The sequence below is a fragment of the Neolamprologus multifasciatus genome, chromosome 22 (genome assembly GCF_963576455.1).
Source record: "Neolamprologus multifasciatus chromosome 22, fNeoMul1.2, whole genome shotgun sequence".
Taxonomy (NCBI): Eukaryota; Metazoa; Chordata; class Actinopteri; order Cichliformes; family Cichlidae; genus Neolamprologus; species Neolamprologus multifasciatus.
Window position 1 is genome coordinate 17645902 of NC_140459.1, and position 24068 is coordinate 17669969.

A 24068-nucleotide genomic window follows, 5' to 3' on the forward strand; every position below is an offset into this window, starting at 1 on the left:
CAGGAGTCTGAAGGGGAAATGGTTATGAGTCACCTTTTCATTTAGTTCTGCCAGCTACCACAGTGAAATCTAACATATCGTTGTTATGAAGAATCAAAATGGGCCAAATTGTTTGTGAGATGAAATATGATGATGTAGCAGCTATCGTTTATCTGAATTACTATTTAATTGTTCTTTAATGTATTTTTTAATTACTTAAGTTAACTGTTGATGTTTCATCAGGAAGGGTGTCTGTCATAAAATATTTGCCAAATAAAACCACAGGGAGAGGCAAGGCTGAGATGGTTTGGGCATGTAGAGGAGGGATACTGGATATATGGGACCAAGGATGGTGACTATGGAGCTGCCAGGAAGGAGGAAAAGAGGAAGCTCACAGAGAAGATTCATGGATGTAGTGAAGATGTGTGTTGTTGATACATTTCTGCATAGCTTGGTATATGATTCTGGACCACAATACAGTTATTACTTTTAATGCATATAAGCCTATATTTTTACAATTTTGCACTATTATTTAGTTGGGATTATTACTTTTATTTAAGTAAAAGGTCTAAACATAATAATTTACCATTTTGTTAAACACTTCTTCAAACCAAAATATTCTTGAAACCTTTGTGTTGAATTAAACTCTTTGTTTACTGTATTTATTTATGATCAAACATTCATAAGGTGAGCTTCCCACTACTATGAATTTTTACTTCCACCATTTGCCAGGCAGATCTGAGTCAAAATCTAAAGTCCTTATCTCAAAATGTCTCAAAATCTCAGAGACATGAAATTATTTGGAATTCTTAAGTCAATATTTGGAATGACAGACAACAGAAAATATTTTTCTTTTTTCAGTGGCAGAAACAAGCTTCCATATCCCTCGCCCCTACCACATCATTTAAAAAAAATCCTGAAAATGCCTAGACAAAAGGAAAAAACTCATTTTTTCCCCTTACAAATATATGTTGTTTAACCGTATACTTGTGATTTTTTTATTTATTTATTTTTTGGTCAATGTAAATGTACAAATGTCCTTATAATTACTCTTTTTACCCTTATAATAATAATTATCCCCATGATGCCATAGGCTTGACCTGTCGAGTTTACCTACTTTGTTAGGTTGTGCAACTACATTTCCCATAGTTCCTTTGAGAGTGGCTACTGTGTTGGATGACAGCTATCCGGCGCCGAAACACCGAAAGATACTCAGACGAAAGAGCCATGGCGGCCACGGGTGGAGGGAAAATTAGAAGCAGGAGATATCATATTGCCTCTAAACCTTACGCCAAGAGTAAACAGGTAAACAGAACGAACAATTTAAGTTTAAAGCCCGTTTCGAGGACCGTACAGTGACTGTAATGCTTGTATTCTTGAGGTCTTGTTATTGTTTAGTTGGAGACATTTTGTGGCCTGCAGTTAGCGCTCGTGGCCTCCACGCGCTGCTAGCATGCACAGGAAATGCTAACGGCTAGCTAACTAGCTCATAGGTTAGCAAAAGCAGGCGGGCTTGACAGTCCAATCGCAACACGGTGTGTCGTTTACATTAGGTTACGAGTGTTGATTAAGTGCTCATTCACATGCGACAAGTTGAGATGGGCAACATTTGCTGAAGTCGTGAGTTTTTAACTGTTAACAAAGTTCGTAGAAAGCGAGGAAGTAGGATTCTAGCCGTTAGCCGATGGAGCTAGTGCTAGTGGACGCTAGCATCGGCGAACGGCGCATTGTTGTCCTCGGTTCTTAAGTTTTGAGGCGTCATACTGTTGCAGGTAGACGTGGCAAGATGGTTTGGTTCTAAGTAACAACTGTCTCGGGGTACACATAACTGTTTTCCATTTTAAGCTTGTGTTGGTGGGCTGGGTGGAAACCTTTTAAGTGCTAGGCACCGTTAGCCAAATCAAAGCCAGCTGAACTGCGCAGAGAGCATTGGCTGCTTGGAAACCCACATGGTTACCTTACTGGGTATATTTGCCGCCTGGACAGCGGTATTGTTGGCTTTAAACCCACCCTGTGATCTTAATGGTGGCTAAGACAATCTTGTGTACTTTTGTTTTTTTATCAGTTAAAAAAACTCCAGTTAATAACTACAAGTGTATTGTCTATCTGGAGTGCAAATTAACTGGAAATCTTCCTTTCTTTCTTTTTTTTTGAGAAATATACAATCGACTTTCCTTGACAGTCGTCGTTAATAGTCGTAGTTGTACAATCATCAGCACCAGCACAAAGTTGTCACATTTATGAATTTCAAGTAAGACAGGATTTTGGATAGATATTATTTATGCTTACCATCAAGATATATTGATTATACAAACAAAATACTACACATTTTTTAATTCGACTCTTCTGGGTTTCATGGTTTTTGTTTTCCTCCCATGTTTGATGCTCTGGATCAGGTAATATCACAAATCAAGTTCAAGTATAATCAACATGTTTCTATCAAGCATTATAATTGATTGCATTCTTACGACTATGTTTGACTCTTTACAAGTTGTGGCAGTGATTTATTAAGCTGCTAATTGACCAGAATCTAATTCAGGGTCACAAGGGCAGAGGGCTGGAGCCCATCCCAACTGTCATAGAACGACAGGTACGGTGCTCCCTGGGCAGTTCGCCAGACTGTTGTAGGGCTAATGCATATACACAGAAAAACATTCACACTTCTACCTAAAAGCATCAGTTAACCGACAGCAGAAAAAGAAGATTCATGTAATTTTCCAAGCTCTGCTGTTGTCGTGCCAGTGTCATGTTACAGCTCTTAACAGCATATCTCACATAATCAGCAACCCAGATTTTGCATAATTCAGCATTGATCCCATGGCAATGTACCCTTTTGACTTCGCACATAGTGTTAAAATAGAAATGGCATTCATGGTAACAATGAAGACAAGTACATGAAACTGTAGCATGAAACACAAAAAGAAGTTGAATAGTTTTTCACCTCTGTAACATGTGAGTCAAGGTTAAGTCTTTTTAAATTGTGCATCGATTCAATAGCATATGATGCAGAAGTGTTTGAACTTTCACATTTAAGTAAAGGCTCACTCACCCTCAAACAACAATTACCCAAATCTTATTTACAGTTTAAAAGATAGGTTTAATTTTTCATCATCAGTTTTGTTTATACAACACTTTGTTGAGAAAGCAGAAGGAGCTTGGTAAGACATGCAGTGTTTGTGCTGTTTCTGTCTTGATTCACTTCTAGGATTGCAATTCTTCAAAACAATTGGGCTGGCTTCACTTTTCTTCTTTTTTTAAAAAAAAATAAGAGCACAAATTTAATTAGATATTGTTCACTTCAGGCTTTTCGAGGTTGACGTGCAGTTCGTGCAACACTCTTGGGTCTTAGCTATGCTACTGTGTCTACAGTTATGATTTTTTATTTTTTTAAAAAGCAACACTATGGTGGTGGTTATGCTCATTTTTCACATTTTATACACATGTGAATACACTAGTGTATTTGCACACAGGGTAAAGTACAGGGTGCCCCACAGGTGTGTGGCATAGATAAGGAGGAAGGAAGGAGCATATATAGCTTATCAAGTGTTGAAAGTCACTGCGGGGTACATGGTGTCTCCAAGAGATGCACTTGCAAGCTGGTGCTTTTCCTCAGAGCTTCCTTTTCTGCCTTCTCTTATCACAAACAGCATTGATGTCTTAATATTAAGACACCCAAGTACAGCAATAACACCAGACTTTACATTAAATAAATGTTATCAATAAATGTCTTCTTGCATCAAAAGACCACCAATTTAGAATCCACTTAGTCACTTATCACATCACCTGTTCAAAGAGCTTAAATCTGAAGAAGACTAATCTTTTCACCTGCTGTTTCAGGTTACACACTGAAAATGAGGCTGCTAGGTTGAGGTTTTTGTTTTGTTTTGTTTTGTTATTAAGAACAAACCAAAAGTAAAATGGTCTGTGTGCTGAAAGTCTGTTTGGCACATAGCTTCAAATTTGGCAGGTTCTTGTTAAACTTAGCTACAGGCTGAGAGATCGGTCAGTCCTCTCTCTGGAACTGTTTTCACATTTGGTGTCTCTGGTCGGGATGCTTTCTGAAGTTTCCTTTTCTCACATTTTGCAGTCAGTATGAAACAGTTCATATCAGACATATTAACACTGCTGGAAATATTCTGTTTGGTTTAGCTGATGAAGCTAGCAGAGCATAAATGAGTTAGGACGCAGGCAAGACTGCTCAATAGTGCACTGGATTGTCCTCACATCAGCTCAGTCTGACCTCACACAAACCTTTGGGTGGATATTTTTCATTTGAATTGAATAATGTGTAAAAAAAAATTCTCATGATCGAATCCATATGTGAAAACACCCTTTTTACCTTCTTAGTATGAAGATTAGCTTGCCAGTATGCCAAAGGTAGTCAGAACTATAGTTATGTCATTACTTTACACTAAAACAAGAAGAGTGCTATCAATGAGGGCAGTGTTCCTCGTGTTTAGGTTGTATTTTGTGGCAGCGGCAGGGAGTATATGCACACTGCAATAGCAGTTGCACATGGGCGTAAATTATTAACTTGTAACGTGCCATGTGAAAACTTGTATAAAGTTCAAATTTTTTTATTAAAAAAAAATCTAAAATGTAAGAACTTATAGATTAACATGCAAAAAAAGTTTAATTTATCTGTGTTTAATTGTTTTCTATGACTTTTTAACTCAAAGATGTCAAATTATGACCGATGTTTATTGTGGTTTAATAATTACACAAATTGTCACCTGTAGTATGTTCATAAATAATTAAACTTCTGATAAAAGCTATGATAATGCACATGCATTATCATCACAGACTAAAGAAGTAAAGTCATCAGCATCCCCCAGGGTGCAGATTTCATTGACTGGCTCACCAGGTTGTACCCTTAGTCATGTGTGGCTGCAATGAGTGGGAGTTTTCCCTCATATCCAAAAGGTGTGCTGTACAAAGACTTGGAGCATTGTTTATCTGCAGTTTATGCATCAGAAATTGTTCACAGCTACATTTTTTGGACATGGTTTTGAGAGGTATTGACATTAAAGAAACGGTGGAAAAAATTTAAGTCCTGTAGTTCTTGTTGCATCGTTGCTTAGCTTTTTTTGCTCACAGCTGAGATTGTCTGCCTGCATCTTTGGCTGACAGTTTGCGTGCTGTATCACATTTCTATTTAAAACCTTTGCACAGAATAAGCCTATATTTTGGAAAAAATCACTAAGCACTAATTAGCTGCTCTCCACTGAGTGTCTCCTGCTGTGGATGAGTTTCATCATTGTGGACTGCAGTTGCCAACGGTCGAGCTCGCTTTGTAGCCTTAGTGAGCTGTGTGTAGATGTCCATGACCAAGCTCTCTAGTTGCTGTAGTTTCTAGTTAAAGTGAATCACAGTTCTTCTGCAGGACAAATTAAGGACTGCTGTTGTCAACTGCAGTCCAAGATTGGGAAGTTGGAATACAAAGCCCAGAGCTAAATTGCATAGACTGATGAGCTACCCAGTAGGGAGACAAGAATGAGGGGAACTAAATTAATTGCAGATTGTTTTGTTCTCAGAGATGGCTTAAAAAAGTTACAAATCATAAAATGTGTGTCCCAGTATAACTGGGTGTTGAAATGCATTTACTTTCTATGCATGGTATTTAGGAGAATTGACTCCTCTGCATCGACAGGAATTCATCCAGTGTTTGACCTGAGTACAGTGCAGAACGTCACTTGCTCAGTGTTTCACAGAAGCATGCACAGTGCCTGACCCAATTTCTGTGCTTGTTTTGTTTTGCGCCAGTGAAGACGAATAGAGTCTCATTGCAAATGACGGGCTGTGCACTTGATTCAAATAAAAAATCCAATGTATAGCTGTAGTTTGCTAATCTGAAGTGTCCAAGGTTTTTATGACTCTCGGTTATGTGGAGTTGATTTACCACAAGTTTATTAGGTCTTTTGACTGAGCATGGGATTTTTTTGTGTTTTGGTGTTAAAACTGAAAAATCCACAAGACTCAACTAGCAACACTTTTAGCAGGGAATTTTATTTTACATACATTGAATAGTGTCCAGTGCCAGTTGTCAAAGGAATTTTCAAATGAAGCAGCTGCAAATACTGACTTGGTTTGTTTTTTATGTTTAATTTAAATATTATTTATTTTACACCCTTATTGACTCTTTCCTCTCCCCTCTTGGTTTTATCAGCAGCAGTCAGGCCTCATCAGTCGAGTGACAGACACAGTAAAGAGCATCGTTCCTTCCTGGCTGCAGAAATATTTCAAGAATGGCGATGCTCCTGAAGGAGGAGTGGATATACATGGGACAGAGCAAAACTGCAAGCCGCCTCCTCCTCCTCCTAATGGTAGCGAAGAGGGACCACCTCCCCTCGATGGACGTGACTCCCCAGAGCCAAGTACTAGTAACACAGGTGAGGGGTCTTTCAGATCATATGTTTAGTGGTGATATTTTATTTGTATTGCTGAGCTCACCTGTCACATTTGTCCTTCTTACACAGAGCCCTCAACAAGCAGAGCATCCCTGAACTTTCAGGAATATGTGCTCTCGCGACCTCCTCTTAGTCGCTCCCATCTCCACTTCACCCCACTGGATGCCTCCTCCCCAACTTTGGGGGCTTCCAGCAACCTCTTCTCACAGCCCTCCACCTCCTCAGCCCCTGGACCCTTTTCCACTGGCTTTTCCTTGGTAAAAGAGATTAAGGATAACCTGTCACAGCATGAAGATGATAACATCTCCACCACAAGTGGATTCTCCTCCCGTGCATCTGACAAGGGTAAATAGATGGCAGATTTGTGTGTTTAAGTGTTTTGTAATGTAATCTGACATAATGTAAATATTTAAAAAGTGGCAGCTACAAACATGAAATCTGTAATGTTCTGCATACACTCGCTTTTCCTCCAAAGTGGGTTGAGATAGTGGAGCAGTTAGAAGAAATTAAATTCTCAGTTGATGAGTGAATTGAGCCTCAGTGTTGAGTTCTTTGGATCTGTTGTGCCGTTAAACCGGTCTGTGTTCAGACTATTTGGCTACTGTTTTTTAAATGTAAACACACAACTACAACCCCATATATAGCCTTGACCGCAGTGTGTTGGACTTTCATACATTTGCATATGCAAAGCTGATTTACGGCTATACATATAGCATCTCTTTATTCCAGGACTCTACCCTTTGAATAGAGATTGACAGACCACGTGACTTTCGCGCATTGCATGCCGGTAACTCGTGGCAAAACAATCCAAGTACCGCATCAAATGCAAGCATTTGCAGCACCGCAAAACGTTCATTCTCCGGTTCCAATACCTTCTTGCTTTTTCTTTGCCCCCCAAAAAAGTTATGTACAAAACGAAGGAGAACAATGCCGGACCGTACAAAGACAGACTTGATGAAAAGGCAAAGAAAAGATACGAGGAAAAAATCAAAGGAGTGAAAGGGTTAGACCCTTACGAGCACACAGAGTGGACAAAATACGTTAGCGTGCTGCCCAACTTTCACCACGCTCATATTTATAATGATACGGTTCTTGGAGTGAGTGCATACACTCATGAAGTTCAGTAACTTCAGGTCACTGCATCAAGCCCAGGTACAGTTTACCGACGGATGGGTACAGGACCTTGAAATGCACCGTGTAGAACGAAAGACCATCGTACGTATCATAAGTTTACGAGTCTCACAAATCGTCTTCATAAATACACATTCATTAACCGTTTACTAATAGGACCTTTGAGCTCAACGGTAATTAATTAGTAGTGGAAATAATTTCTGGTTCGCATTACAGAAATATAGCAGTGACAATAATATTGTACGCTGTAATCGTACTGGGCAATTAGTGATAGCATAGCACACAATTTCTGTTCAGCGCCAGACTTGCTTGTAACCTATATCACCAATTATGTTAAGAAAAATGACGTATTAACTACTACAAAACACTGACCTTTGTGGAAATGCTTGGAGCAGACTAACCTGTGAGCTGGATGTTCTGGGACGTTATATTTGGTCTTTGAATGGCTGCAATCCAGGCCATCCGTCGCCTCTTTTTACTTCAGAAACATGGCTCGAATAATTTCTCTTCAACGACGTAATCGATAAAAAAAAACGATCTCTTTACCCGTCGGCTTCATGGCTGTCATGCGACCGGCTATTGCAGTTAATAATACAACCGCTTCTTGACAGTTTTTTGTGTGTCTTTTTATCGCTGTGTAACTGATTTCAATTGAAAGCCTGCGTGCGCTAGTACCTCTTGCCACGAGTTCCCAGAATTCTTTGCGGTTTTACCCTTGAATGACGTCACATTTTCAATCTCTATACTGTTTGTTTGTGGGATGAAACCATGTTTAGCACAGCTAGTAAGGTAATTACAGGATGAAGAAAGGGAGTCTGAACAGATTTGACGTAAAAGTTAGAATTTGAGTTGATTTTTATGATCTTCTTATAAACATTGTTTTTCTTGCCTCAGACTAAGCAGAACTGGTGATTTTGCTTTTTGGATACATTTTTAGATTAAAGTGCAATCAAATAAGTATTGCATATGTGGATGGGCAGTTCAGGTAGAGGGGATCTAGTATATACAAACAACTCAGCCACATAACCAAAACAAAGTGCTGTAATTAAAATAAATAAATAAATTACATTTTATATCCCACACTTTTTGGACAGATTTTCACAGCCCTATAGAGCCACGACTAGAAGCTAGATTAACACACTAGTGCTCTCTTGAATTATAGAGATTTTCAGTATCTCTTTCTTTTTCAGATGTCCCCACTTCTAAAACGGCATCACTTCCTCAGCTTTGGTCCCCGGAGACAGACAGAACAAACTCTGGACCTCAACCTTCCCAGTCCAGCCTGAAAAAGCCTGCTTTCAACCTGTCTGTCTTTGGAACATCATCCAATGTGAGTGTTTGTCTGTCCAACAAGATCCTGAATCTCTCAGCATGTAATGTTTGTAAAAAGCTCTTAAAGAAGAGTTTCATACGTGTTTTACCAGGGTGCCATGAGATGAGTGAGGCACATGATTGGGTGAAGCTTGCTTATCACAGCAGCTTCATGTAAATGTGCTGATCTTTGCTTCGAAGTGCAGTCAAATGTTGATCCTTCGAGCTCTAAATTATAAATTTACAGTGATATTTTTGTTGATAGTCGACTAGTCACCGATTATTTTTGCAATTAGTCGATTAATCAGATCATGCATCCATTGGACGTACAACGTACAGCTTATTGCACCAGCATGCATCTGCTCTCATATAGCTATCATAAGAGCAGTTTAATAAGTTTAATAAACTCGACCGTCTGATCCTTGCTATCTAAAATATAACGGGACACCGGAGTATATTCTCTACCATCTCACACTTCTGATGATCAGTTGTCTGCTTGACATTTATACATCTGTGTAAAAACTATAACTTTAATCTCAGCCAAACCGATTTACTCAGGAACAAATAAAATACTGAAAAAAGCCAAACAACATTTTTATGTTATCTAAGTGACTTATATATGTTTAACCTGAGTAGCGAAAGATGGTGGTGGGTTTGAAAACGATTTGCCGGGAGTCCGGTGTTCTCACCAGCTCTAGTGAGCCTTGAACCCGGCTACCTATCGAGCTGGTGGGTAACAGACGTCTCCGAAAACGTCGGAGCGCTTTTGAAAATATGCAGTGTTTTGATAAACTGAGCAGATATTTGAGGTTTACACAGCTACATTCTCGCCTGAAAATATGTTAAACGTTTATTTTGTGACCCAGAAAGAATAATAAGAGTAATATTAAAACTAACTAGCTGCCGCCATTGTTGGAAACTGAGCAGGGCCGCGCTATGAATTCTGGGACACAGCTTCTTCTTCTTCGGGGTTTAACGGCAGCTCGCATCCTTGTACATGCAGTGCTGCCATCTTCTGTTTCAGTCTGTTATTACACTCTTAAATTCTACTACTTATTCCTCCGTCTTTTGGGATCTTACAAAGCTTCAAACGACACGTCGACTATTAAATTAGTCGTCGACGATTTTGATAGTTGACGTAATCGTGACTAATTGACTAATCGTGGAAGCCCTAGATAATATGTAAAATCACTGTTACTATCCCTCTAAGAGACAATATCTTGTTTACAAGATTACTTTAGTAATGTTAGGCTGCTTTACATTTACTTTTTATTGCCACTGGCACCAAAGTTGAGGCCAACCAATTCATAGCAAGTAGCATTACTGTTCAGTCTAGCTCTGATTTTAACAAGACAAAACAACAGTTGAATATTTAAACAAAAAAGTAAGAGTAACGCCTAATACAAGTCTGAGCTTGTCGGACATGTTTTAGGAAGCTCTAATGTAACAGTTAGTAATTTCCTGTAAAACCACATGAGATTATAATAAATTAACTTCCAAGAATATGTGAAAGCTATGCTTTGACCAGTAAAAGTCATAGTATACCTTTGACTTTCATTGTATATTGAAGGCACTATAACACATATTTGCAGTTTAACTTTGCATTTGATTTATTTTGAAATGAAATGTTTTTCTTATTTCATGAGTTAAAGTAAAGTAAATCATAACAAATAACCCTCTCATAAATTAGGATAATAACTAATTTAGGAATGTATGAAAAAAATGACTCAGAATTATATGTACCTTCCTCCGTTCCAGTCCACTTTAAACAGCACGGTGCTGAACTCTAGCCAGCTTGGAGATTCACCCTTCTACCCCGGGAAGACCACCTATGGTGGTGCAGCTGCAGTCAGGAGCTTGCGCAGTCGTCCTGGAACACCGTATCAGGTGAGCAAGATGATGGTCATGTATGGTGTTAAAACAGAAGCTTTTATTGTTACAATGGCACTGAGTAGCAGTCTATTGCAGTAGGTCTTATGCGTTGTATTTTATTTATTTATTTTTTATTTGGTTGTACACCCTTATAAAACATAATATTCATGCATTTATTCTGTTACATTTACAGGTGTGCTTGCATTTATTTTTAATGTAGCTTGTTTTGAATAAAACAGTGAAAACATGGGTTGCACTGAAGTATATTTTTAATCTTGTAATAAGAAGTGTGTATATCTGAGTATATATATCAGGAGTGTTTGGATTGTCTAACATTGTAGTAGTTTGCAGTAGTTTCTGAGGGTTGGGTTTGATCCAGAAAAACACATGAATGCCCTGCTAATGTAGACTGTTGTTCTGGTAGTGTAATGTAGTCCGGCTTATCCAGGTAGACAGTTTTATCTAATAAAGTCCTTTTTTTCTTCTTCTTCTTCTTTTTTTGTCTGGCTGATGTTAGGATTATCTGCTTTTGTGACCACAGTGATTGGTACCAGATGTAGCACGTAGCTAGCCAACCTTGGCTTGATTGTTTGCTAATGTTGCCTTTGGCAAAATGACACTCAAAACCACAGCAGGTTTGTGTTTGTTGAGTTTGTGTTGGAGTCTGTTTGGTGGAAGCTATTAGGACTGTGGTATGATTAAAATCTCATATCCTGATATGTTTCTGTTTTACATGAGAAATTTTGTACTCAGGACTGAACAGTACTCATTCATATACGATTATTTGTCTCTTTTATTTAAAACTCATGAGCAACTGTTTAAGAATGTAAAAATGCAACTGTATAAAGTCTAAAATACTTCTTAAAACTAAATGATTAAAGACCCAGCATAAAATATTATTATACAAAACATCAAATATAAACATTGTACCTTAAAGGTTCACTCTAGGATTTATTTTGACCATGTGATGGTTCTTTTGTTTCCCATTCATAAACTTGCTCCATATTCGTTCATATGGTTCTTTCATAGGTGGTCGAATAGGTTTGTGGTGGCCCGTTTTGGGGACCACTGTGCAGCATAATATGCAAAGTACAGTTTGGTCTCTGTCAGACTTTATGTAACTAAACACAGTTCTTGATACAGAGGTAGTTCCTGGGTTAGCAGTAAGATCCTTCATTTGTCTCAACTCACCGTTCTCTCTTTCCGAGCTACAATGTGTGTTCTGTCTCAGCTCCACTCGTCATTCTGGTATTCATGTTTCTGTTTGCATCCATGTGTTGCCATGTAAGATTGCCCACCATAATACAAATGATGATGAAAATATCACTTTAAACAGTGTATTTGGCAACACAAGGAAATATATAAGTGGTTACTGGAATCCATTTCAAAGCTGTTGTTGCTTACTGTTGGCGATGGGAATGAAAAGGAGGCACAGCATTCAATTTTTGTCCTGCGCACAGACACCAGTCCACACGCTGTTGGCTGTAAAATGCTAGAGAGGTTAAAGGTATAATATGCTCACATATTGGCAATAATTCTGTTTAATAAACAATAAATGTTGCACAGAGCATGTTTAAGATGTTGGAGGTAAGTTGTTTGTTTGTGATACTGACATTATAGTTTGAGTATTGATTAAACTGTAGACTGAAGTAGTTTATCTGATATGCAGGCCCCGGTGAGGAGACAGATCAAGGCCAAGCCTGCTGGTGCTCAGCCCTGCGGGGTAACCAGCGCCACAGCCAGACGCATCCTGCAGTCTTTGGAGCGCATGTCGAGCCCACTTGCTGTGAGTACACACATGCAAGATGAAATTATACTTCATCTCAGTTTGGTGTCCCACACGGAAGTGAATATGCAAATATAAACATTGTCGAAATGTTCTGGCAGGTGTTCCTGCTTAAAATCTTTAAACCTGATGGACATTTATTTGTCTTCATTTACAGGATGCCAAGCGAATCCCTGCAGCAGCCTCATCCCCCTTACTGTCACCAGTAAGAGCTTTTAATATTCAGCATAAACATCTGTGACACTTTGTACATTGCAGCACATGATGTGAAGATAAACACCCCAGACATTGAGAAGCTGGTTTATATTATTTTGTTATACTGACACCACATCCAGCCCAAAAAGTTCTCACTTGAGTTCTGTCTTGCAGCCAGTGGATGGTGTAAATCCAGATGCGTTACATCTCCCGTCTAAAAGGAAACGGGTAAGTACCAGTTTCAGAATATATGTGGCCATCAAAATGTTAGTTAGCTCATAGCTGTCCAATTTTAGCCTCATACCTCTGGTTCGTTAATAACGGTGTTGAATGTGGGTGAAAGCTTGTGGTTGCAGATCAACATCTACATTTCTCAAGTGTCCTCTGCAGTGTGCTTAGTGATACAAACAGGAGATCATTGTACAAGTGCAGCAGCACTTGTTGCAATTTGTCTTCATGTCATTTCTGTCCCCTACCGGTTTGGTCTCCTTTACGCTTATTAACGGGAGTCTCCTCAGCTGTTCCTCACTCTGTGTGTATCTCTTATGTGTCCTCACACACCTGTGAGCAAAACTCTGGCAGGCTACTAGTAGTTGGCTCATGAAATGGTGTTAATGTGCGCTGTATTAAGTGCTGTCCATTGTTAAATTGTGCCAGCTCTGGAATGAACTTGTCCTCAGTAATAACTGTCAGGCGTTGCCAGCTGTGACAGCTGCAGTGCAGAACAATGGTGTATTCACCCTTACAGGTCTGAACAAGAAACCCTGCTTACCCAAACCAGAGCTTTCATGTGTAATTTCTGTTTTACCCTTGGCATGGTTCAAAATATAACCAAGCAGTTACTAGAATTTTCTTGGTTATGCCTCTTGAGGCAGTGGTATTTTATTTTTGTTTTTCTTTTAGTTTTACATAAGCAATCCTGATACAAACCCCATATTTTTAAATTAAAATATAATCTTGACAGTCCTCTGTGGGTCCACATTGCAATTTCTTTATGACAGCATCTGAAGGATTTCTATAAAGTTATCTTTGAAGTAAAATTTTATTTTTATGTTCACATTTCAGATTGGTTTCATTTTTGAGTAGAAAGGAATTAACTTTCTGAATATGGACAGAGAAAAGACCAAGAATCAAACATTGCCCTCTCAGTTAACTCTATTTTTATTTATTTTTTTCTCCTAAATCCAGATGGACTCTAACCTTCCACCGGTGCAAAAACTTGTGGTTCCTGCTGCTTCTGTGTCAGGAAACCGCTCTGTGTCCTTCAGGCCTACTTTAACCCCCGGAGGAGTGACTCGAGCTGTAGACAGGACTGCAAGAGATACGGTTAGTTGCACGGTGGTGCCTCCCGCCATGATTTTTCTGTATTTGACTGTAGCCAGTCAGAATATATCAAATATAAATACTGTTTGTAATCCCTTTGTTTTTGCATTATTCCCATAGCACACAAGACAATCACCACAGCTTCCTGAAGCGACCCCAGGTCCTTCTCAAAGGTAAAACAGTGACTTTGATTAATCAGGTTCAAGTCTAACTTAAGAACGATGTTCCTGTCTCTGAGAAACTGAGGTAACAGTTTCCTCAGTCCATTTACTATTCTTACATTTTCAGATTTATGTCCTGCTTAAAAATCTTGTTTAGAATTTATCTCACAAATTAATTTATTTTAGTCAATTTATTCAAAGTAAGAAAACACGACAAGTTAAGTGATTCAAATGGTTGTTTATACCTGTATTTGTTGTTTGTTTTTGTTGTTTGTTTGTTTGTTTTTTTAGCACAAAGAGTTCTAGTGGCCCAGTTTATCCTCTGTCCAGCACACCTGCAGTCAGCAGCGTGAGCTCTGGAGGAGGAAAGATGAAGAGAGGGAAGACCAGTGCTCGGCCCTCCTCCAAACGTCTGGAAGATGAGGTGAGATCTTGATCTATCTAATCGTGATCTTTTTGTAAGTTATCAGTCTTCATCCAGTAAGAGAAACAAAGGTATAACGTGTTGCTTCTGCTTGTTTTCTGACTGCAGGTTGCAGAGGTGCCAGAGCTCCCGGCCATTTTACTTCCCATCAGCACATCTGCATTACCCACCTTCAGCTTCCCTTCTCCTTTGCCGCCGCTCAACACTTCCACTAGCTCCTCTCCCAAGATTCCGGCTGTTACTCCTGTTAAGGAAACAGTCCCAGATAAGGTACGTCTTAAAGCATCCAAGCGTTTTTCGGTCATAAAACTGCGAGTCTCAATCGTTAATTGACATCAAAACAAACTTTGAACTAGTTCAACTTGACTTTACTGGTGAGTAAGTGACTGAAATAATGTTTTTCAGTCAGCACCAATTAGGGTTTTTTTTCTTTTCTTTTCACTTTTTACAGGATCCACCAAGAGCCTCAACACCACTTTTCACATTTTCCTCCCCTATTGTCAAAACCACTGCTGCTAGCCCACCTTCCTTTTCCCCCTCTGTAAGTATTTTTTCTACTTTTTTAATAATTACACAACCTTGCTTTAGAAGGTTAAATTGATAATTGTTTCTCTTTAGGCTGGATTTACTTTTAGTGCACCTGTAGCCAAGCTGGGTCCTTCTATGGTGAATGGAAAGCTGACCACGCCCATAGCAGCAGCAGGTAAGTGTTTTGTGTCACAAAAATGCCAGAGGCCCTTTCACATACATTGTGACAACATATTTAAAAATAATGCTGTCAGCGTTAACACCATAACTGCATTAACGTGGCAAATCTGTTAACAAGTTGCCGCGGATTGCCCTGTGCGTAGGGCAGCAAGGCGTCAACGTGTCAGCGCGGTTAGCTCGTTAATGGATATTTGCCTCGTTAATGCAGTTATGGCGTTAACGTCATTTTCACAAGATTAATGCTGGCAGCACTATTTTATTGTATTGAGCAAAGTGCAGCATGGTGCAAGCGTGTTGGCTGGTGAGCACTTGCTAATGTGTGTTGTACTGAAATTTGACTGTTGTGCAGTATGATGTGTATCTGCACGACAGTTAGAAAAGACGGTGAGCAGCCACAAAGAAGACACAGTACAGTCAGAGTGAAGCACCCATTTTGCACGGTTCCTTCTACTGAAATGATTTATGATAAATGGACTCATACTTGTATGTAGGGCTGGGCCATATTATACCGTTCACGGTAATACCGGTACAATGTTAGGCAAGAAAATTTAAAAAATAAGAAAAGAAAATATCGCAATAGAATATGGGTAAAATGCGCATGCGCAGTGCCCTTTTTTTCATACGCACATGGCTGAAAAAGCATGGCGGCAACGAATGAGAAGGGGAAAGCGGATCGTTGAGTGAAACGGATGACCCAGTTTGTTAAAAATGGTGCAACTTCAGTGATGTGGAACTGGTTTGGTGTTTGCCTGTCAGATACCCACCAACCCCCCCCCCCCCCCCTTTTTTTTTTTTTTTTTTTTTTTTTGTAGAACATGCAAGTGGGCTGTCGTTATTGCCGTATTTGTCAGACTAAGGTGCTCGTAAATCTGGGAGTAATGGTAAATGGCCTGTATTTGTATAGCGCTTTTACTAGTCCCCCCCTAGGGCCCCCAAAGTGCCAGGGCAGACTGACAGAAGCGAGGCTGCCATATCACGCCATTGGCCCTTCTGGCCAACACCAGTAGGCGGTAGGTGAAGTGTCTTGCCCAAGGACACAACGACCGAGGCTGTCCGAGCCGGGGCTCGAACCGGCTCGAACCGGCAACCTTCCGATTACAGGGCGAACTCCCAACTCTTGAGCCACGATCGTCTGGGTCCAAAACTCCGTCCATCTAAGGTCCCAAAGTCAAACGAACACTGCAGCATCACTGAGAGTTAAAAACTGTCTCAGTTCTTTCATCTTTAATAAAACGATCAGCATTGCTGCTTTACCAGGTGTAACTATGAAGTTTAACATCCAGGCATCCATGAAAACAGAATTTATTACATTTAACGGAGTTAGAAGTTAGCAGGAAGTTAGCGGAAGTTAGCTCGCTAGTTTTGCTAGTTACCTAAGCATGATATAGCATGTTCTGACTGAGAGAGTTCTGAAAAAATTAAAACTTACAGCTCTGCTGTCACTTCCAACATAAATGAAGACAGAAAACTAAACAGCAGTGACGTTTGTAGGGTTACTGAAGTTGGGCTAGGTGGTATATAATGATGTGCTACGTGATCGCTAGCGACACAGCTATGTTAGCATAACATAAACAGTGAAGCTGCAGGATGAACGCTAACACTTTTCCACTTAGTAAAAGCTAACGTGAGGGTTCCTGATGGTTAGAGACAAATGCAATTGCATGGCAGGATGCTGTAAACGGACCAAACTTCAGTCAGGAGAACAACTGAGATAATCCATCCACAATAGAAGGTCAGTCATTAATATACTGCAACAACATGGGAATAGAGCAGCTGTGATAGAATACAGCATTAATGAATCAATGGTACAGAAGTGGAGGAAGCAAGAAGAATGAGTTGAATAAAATTTGATTTATCTGACTGCTTTGTTTTGCTTAATGTGTCTCATAATCCCGTGCACCTTATGGTGCACTCTGAAAAAAAATGTATTTGATTTTGTTATTTGGCACACTGCAGTTTAATGTTGCAAAGCACCTCTTTTTAACTTCAGTGCATATTATACATGGTTATGCTCAGGATATGTCAGCCCATTTCTACTGGAAATGCCTTTGGTTAAACTTTCAGCAAGGAATTTACATTTGCACTGTTAAATTTTTGTATAGCTTTAATGCACATAAAAAACAGCTGCTTGTTTAAGTGAAAATAAATGGATGGGTTTTTTGCGCTTGTAAAGTTGTGGAGTTGTATTTTGTATTTTGTCTCGCATCAATTATATCGTCAGTTATATCGTTATCGCAAATTTTCAAATATATATCGTGATAAATATTTTTGGCCATATCGCCCTGCTCTACTTGTATGCTTTCTTTCTACTCACATTGAGTATGCAAAACACTTCATACTACAAGTCCAATTCAGTACTTTTCCTCTATGCCTAAGCATTTTTCTAACATTCACATGCTGGTGTCTGACGTTTATTGGCAGAGGAGCGCTGTTCTGCACATGACGTCACCCTGTTAGAAGTAATTGTGGAGTGAGCTCTTTGAAGCCTAAATCATGAATTCTGGCTTCCTGTTAGTTTGTATCAACTGAGAAACCTTGAAATGAGTTTTTGGTCTCATGTTTTCATGTTTACAGTAAAAGCAGCTGTAAAAAAAAGCACAGAAGACTTTGAAGGACCTTTCAAACCAGCCAAGACCTTGAAGCAGGGCAGCGTCCTCGATCTTCTCAAAGCCCCTGGTTAGTCTTTGTATTTTGTGTTATCAAAAATTTTCAGGTGTTTGACTTTGAAGTTCATTGCTTTAATTAATGTTCTGGTTTCTTCAGGTTTCGCCTCTCCAGTCGCTCAGATATCCCCAGCTCGCGATGCTACTCCCCAGCAGACGTCCACACAGTCCACTGCCCCCTCCTCCACCTCTGCAACCTCCTCCATTTCTTCAACAGGGTTTGGTGGTTTGTTCAAACCCTCAGCAGACTGGACCTGTGATGTCTGTTTGGTTCCGAACAAGCAGTCAGACACGAAGTGTGTTTGCTGCGCAGCCCCACAGCCCAAGTCTTCATCCAAATCCATGGACAGTAAACAGTCACCCTCCACCTCTGTTGGGCTGGAGAGCAGCAGCACTAACACCACCTCTACCACTACAACCACAACAGGTTTTGGCACAATGTTTTCCAAACCTGCCGGCACCTGGGACTGTGATACCTGTCTTGTTATAAACAAACCTGATGCAGTAAAGTGCGTGGCCTGCGAAACGGCCAAACCTGGAACGGGACTCAAACCCTCACTGACTCTCTCTTCGGCCTTCTCGCCGGTTAAGACTGTACCTACTCCTGCAGCCGCAGTTTCTACAGAGTTCACCGGGTTTGGAGACAAATTTAAAAAACCTGAGGGTGCATGGGAATGTGATACCTGTATGGTGCAAAACAAAGCAGAGGACACAAAGTGTGTGGCCTGCACGAGTGCTAAACCAGGTAATGAATTAAAAATGTTGCTTTTCTGTTGCTGAATCTTGGCTTTAAGTTGCACCAGCTCTCCTTTGCAGTTCTTCAACTTATATGTAAAAATTTATTTATTTATTTTTATTCTCATCATTGACTGTGCAGGAGCATCAGTAGGAGCCTCTTCATCAACCAGCAGTGCCCCTGTGTTGGGATTGGCAGAAAAGTTCAAGAAGCCGGAGGGAGCCTGGGAATGTGATGTCTGTCTTGTGCAGAATAAAGCATCTGATGTACAGTGTGTCGCCTGTCAGGCAGCCAAACCTGGAGCTAAAGTGGAACCCAAGGGTAATAAATGCACTCTACTTGCAGTATTTTTCAATAGCATGTAAATACTAGTTAAGTGTGTAGGGTACTAAAAGGTTTTCTCTTGTGTTGTTGTTTCATTACATCACTTTACCCTCTTTAATTGTGTCCTCTCGTTTCAGCCTTTGGTTCTACTTTTGGTTCCTCAGCCAGTGGAACCTCAGGATCTTCTGCCTCTAGTACTGGAGGTTTTAAGTTTGGCACATCAGACAGTACTTCGGCATCTGGAGCAGGAGGTTTCAAATTTGGAGGCTCGCTCACTGAGTCGACCTCTTCTTCTTCATCAGGTGGATTCAAATTTGGAGTGCCGTTTGGAAGCTCCTCATCAGAAACCACTTCTAAAGACACTACTGCTGCATCAGGGTTCAAATTTGGCAGCTCGTCTGAGAGCTTTAAATTTGGGGCTGCCTCTAGTGATGATAAAAAGTCAGACCAGCCTGCTGCAGGTTCTGGGTTTAAGTTTGGAGCTAGCGGTGGGATAGCGTTTGGAACGGGATCTTCTAGCACAGAAGGCAACTCTTCTAAGGGAGGCTTCGCAATTGGACTTTCAAAACCTGAAGAGAAAACATCAGTCACCTCGACAACCTCCTCATCCTCCATTACTTTCACGCCTCCCTCCTCTCAAGAAAATAGTAACAGTAAAACATCTTCGAGTGACACAGCATATACAGACACTGGCTCAGGCAGCATCTCAGCAGCCACAGCCGGGTCTGTATTTGGGAGATTGGGGGAGCCGAGTTTGGCCACCAGTGCACCACAAGTAGTCCCTACTTTTGGGTCCTCACAGGCGGCTAAAGAACCCGCTGCTCCTACATTTACCTTTGGTAAGCCAGAGGAAAAGAAGGAAGCGGTTACCTCCTCTGCTCCGTCTACTTTCCTCTTTGCTGCTGCAAGTAAGGATGCAGATACTACACAGGCCTTCACTGGTGGCTTTTCCTTCAGCAAGCCCAATGCTCCAACAGAGCAACCTCCACCTGCTTTCACTTTTGGAAAGTCAACAGACAAGAATGAAACATCATCTTCAGAAGCCCCAAAGCCTACCTTTGCTTTTGGAAAAAGTGCTGCAGGTACTTAAATTTCTGTCACTTACAGCATTTTGGGTAGATTGTGGTTTCTAGACCATTCATGCAGTTTATTTTACTATCATAAAAATGCTTAAGCAATTCTGGGATTCAGTATCTTGCTGCAGTTCAGTAGATTCATTTTATAAAATTTTAATCTTTTTCTTACAAGAAGATGCCAAAATATCCACGTTTTCACCCTGTGATTGTGTAGGTCTTTTGTGCTTAAAAAACATTCTACTCCCTCATTGTATTACTAAGACCTCAGGATGTGTGATAACCTGGATACATCTGTTTGTCTTTGACGTGTGTGTTGGTGACTTAAAAGGATACTGTGGGTTTAATTGCTGTTTTATTGATCTCTGTCATGATCTCGTCCTGCACAGAACCTGCTTCTGCTGCTCCAAAACCAGCTTTTTCTTTCCTGGCAAGTAAACCAACCAACGTCACCAACTCCACCACTTCATCGTCCTCCACCCCAACTCCCAGTCTGTTTGGTGCTGCCAGCAGCGGCAGCAGCAGCAGCACCTCCACAGCGGCCCCAGCTCCCTCTGCAGCTCCAAACACTTTCATGTTTGGTCAGCCTGCTGCGGCCTCCAGTGACGCTCCCCCAGCTAAAAACTTCATCTTTGGCCAGAGTCAGGACAGCCAGCCACCTGCCCGGTCAGCTGCTCCTCTCAACTCCACTTCTGCTCCTGCTCCAGCTCAGCCTTTCATCTTCGGTTCTCCAACCAATGCTGCTGCTGCTGCTGCTGCTGCTGCTGCTGCTCCTGCTGCCCCTGCTGCCACTGCTGCTCCCACCTTCAATTTTGGTGCAGCAGCGCCCTCTGCTGCCTCCTCATCAGGTCTGTAACTATGAAGTATCTACATCAGGTATTATAAGTGATCAATTTGTTTATGATCGACATATGTATTTATGTTTTCTATTCTTTTTCAATCACAGCTCCATCTGCAGGTCCAACCCCATTTGTCTTCAGCTCGGCTCCCTCTTCTGGGTTCGGGAACAACCAAACTCCTTCATTTGGATCATCTTTCGGATCTCCTTTCCCAGCCACACCTTCCCAGACCCCAGCTTTTGGGGCCAAACCCAATCCTCCCCCGGCCTTTGGACAGCAGAGTAACCCCACCCCTGTATTTGGGCAAGGTGCTAATCCCACACCAGGTGAGTGGCTGGCTGCCTTTTGAGCCTCATGATTTTAGTTGTGACATTAAAATGTAACACCTTTTTTTTATTTTTTTTTATTTTTTTAAATCAGGTGGAGGCTTTCAGTTTGGAGGAACCAGTGCATTTGGAGCTACAACCAACAACACCTCAGGTGTGTTTACTTTCGGAGCAGGATCTTCAGCCTCCCCTGCTCCCCCTGCCAACCCCTCTATCGCTCCCCAATCAGGTGCACCTGGAGGTGGATTCAACTTTGGGCAAACTCCGACTTTCAATATTGGGTATGTTGCTTTTTCTCAGTTTACAGCTAATATGTAAAGTTTTCCCAGTGTATGCACATCAAAACAGCTTAAATCCAAGTTAGCGTGCCTTAAATATCCTAAATTAAATATTTAAAGAGTGGTATTTGGGCTGCTATCTATAAGTGTATGTTAATAATAATAAAAATCAGATAGAAAAATGATACCACCATCGATGTATGTGAGATGCTGTCACTAGTTGCAGCTGTCATTCGCTATCATTTGAGAACGAGGCGGCGTAGGGCCTTTAAATTGATACTATAGGCACATCGTCAAAACATCTTGGAAGAGTAAGACCATCAATGACCTCAACTTATCTTGTGAATGAGAGCACCTGGGGACAAGGTGAAACAGTATTTTGAAATTCATACCATAGGTATGAATTCTCCTAGCAGGCTAAGAGGTAGCACTGGCAGTGAGAATTTTTTGCCTAAATGTTTTTTTAAGTGCTCCCCCAGGGGGACATTATATAATATGTATTCAGAAATGGAGTCAGCTGTCTGCAGTGCAGATATTTGATGTGCAGTTCAGTAGATTCAGCCACAAAGTATTTATGATTTTGTGTATGTATGTGGTGATGCTCTAACGGGACCTGTGTCTGTTCCCACAGGTCTACAAAATCATTCACTGCTACTTCAGGTGGACAGCCAGCAATCGCAGGGCGCAAGATCAAGACAGCGGTGCGGCGCAGAAAGTAGATTGTCGCGGTCTTGACAAGAACTCAGACGTTACTATGACTCGACTGAATCCCCACTAAAGCCTGAATAAAGTTCTGGAAGGTTTCAACTGGACAACACTGAAATTGCTACCATTCGGAAAAGGGCAGAGACTGGGCGCATCATTCTGTGCTCGGGGTTGGTTGGGTGGGCGAGGTTTATGTCGGGTTTTGGCTCAGCTGATTATTCACAGGTTTTCACATGCAGATGGGAGGTTTTACTGTGTGACACCACCCCACAGGATTTGACACTTACACAAAAACTGTTGACCGAACAATGACGTTGACTTAGAGAACAACAATCAAGCAAACATCCCCCACACTCGATATTAAAATAAAAAACAAGCAAGACTGTCATATCTATATTTTCAACACGGGCAGATGTCTGCTAGACTATAGGCATGCCTTTTTGTAATAAAATTACAAAGACAAAAACTGCAGAGTGTAGACTTATTAATTAGTATGGGTGATCAGGCTATGAGCTGTGATGTGCAGAGAGGTAGTGAGAGCTGTGCGGCTAATCTCCAGCGGTAATCCTGCAAACTGCTGCTCCGTCACAGGCGGCAGGGTGCCGGTGGAGATGCATCTGCGGCGTCAGCGCAGCGTGCTGTATGTACAGGGATGACCGTTTAATGTTTGTGACGAATGCAGAGTGCTTGTTTTCTCCCCTCTTATGTACAGACTTGAGGTGTGTTTGGTTTCTTTGTACATGATGAGGTTGTGTGGCGGTGTGTGTATGACAGCTGAACGACAGAGTTTTGTTTAATTCTTCTTTTTTTTTCACCTGGGTTGCTAGCTAGCACTGCCACAGGTGAACAAGCAAATGAATGTTTAAAACAAAAACCAGGGGAGGACGGAAGGAGGGGCGGGGTGTGGGAGAGGGGAAAACGCATCCATGCACTGCGGAGGATGGACCAGGCAGGAGGCTTACGCCCTTGTTCACCTCCTTTAGGACTTTGTAAATGCGTAATTTCAAAACTCTTGTTACATGTTTAATTTCTCTCTGGTTCGCTCCTCAACTCTGCTTCTTGTGGCCCCTTGTCTCTCTCTGGTTCCCTCCCTCCTCCTGATTTCCTTTTACTCTCCCTTTATCTCTCTCTGCCTCTCCCATCTTCTCGCTCTCTCGCTCTCTCTCTCTCTCTCTCTCTCTTAATTGGCCTTTGAATATTGTTATAAAAACCTGTAAATAGTGATTTTTTTTTTTAATCTGTGAAGTTGAATTTTTTGTGTTACAAACTCCGCATTCAGCATTTTTGTCTTTAGAATTTATTATGTCAGTTCCCATATTCAAAGTTACCCGAATCCATTTAAAAGGAGCTTAAATGCAAATTGGAGAGCCTTTGGTGACTAAAGGTATATTGGCTTTTCTGATCCACTTTTGTTTGGACCAAAACCAGTATTGTACAAAGTATTAAGTATATATTTTTCTATTGCGTGTTTAAATGGACAAGGGTGACTTTGGGTGATGAGGAAGTCAGTTTAATTTTAAAGCCATGATTATTACTGGATGAGTGATAAAATTTAAACCATGGGTAATTACCATCAATAAAATTAGAAAAATAATCCATCTCTGCTTTTGTCCCATTATTTTATATAATTTAAAAACTGCATTTTGCTTCACGCTTCCCATACAACAGCGTATACTGAGAAACAACACCTAGACTCTTGGGACATTATATTAGGGACCCCTCATGGGATAAAAGTAATAAAGCTGCTCTTCAGCTTCACTGGTGCTGAAATATGTTGACACAGTTTCCTTTTAAGATTGTGAATACAGATTTCTTTCTCACTGCTGA

At 40.8% G+C, this 24068-nt stretch overlaps 1 protein-coding gene across 2 annotated transcripts; it reads left to right on the plus strand.

Moving 5' to 3' along the window:
• Positions 1–1140: 1140 nt before the first annotated feature.
• nup153 (nucleoporin 153) lies at positions 1141–23835 on the plus strand. 2 transcript variants are annotated; one of them, XM_085149126.1, is made up of 22 exons: positions 1141–1284; positions 6146–6368; positions 6456–6731; positions 8708–8847; positions 10587–10715; positions 12370–12486; positions 12644–12691; positions 12856–12909; positions 13870–14007; positions 14125–14177; positions 14457–14589; positions 14698–14859; positions 15041–15130; positions 15208–15292; positions 17872–17973; positions 18061–18705; positions 18838–19017; positions 19158–20102; positions 20483–20941; positions 21040–21258; positions 21353–21539; positions 22168–23835. In XM_085149126.1, exons 1-22 carry the CDS (start codon positions 1156–1158, stop codon positions 22253–22255), a joined length of 4602 nt encoding a protein of 1533 aa, XP_085005252.1. In that variant the 5' UTR covers positions 1141–1155; the 3' UTR covers positions 22256–23835. The 2 variants fall into 2 exon arrangements, with proteins under 2 accessions (XP_085005252.1, XP_085005253.1); XM_085149127.1 differs by having other exon boundaries at positions 6149–6368.
• The last annotated feature ends 233 nt before the right edge of the window (positions 23836–24068 follow it).

Bases quoted from the DNA above. Each gene is read 5' to 3' on its own strand.
- nup153 (XM_085149126.1), top strand. From the start codon at position 1,156: ATGACAGCTATCCGGCGCCGAAACACCGAAAGATACTCAGACGAAAGA. The intron at 6,732-8,707 runs GTAAATAGATGG...TTTCTTTTTCAG, and splicing joins CTCCCGTGCATCTGACAAGG to ATGTCCCCACTTCTAAAACG. The intron at 21,259-21,352 runs GTGAGTGGCTGG...TTTTTAAATCAG, and splicing joins AGGTGCTAATCCCACACCAG to GTGGAGGCTTTCAGTTTGGA.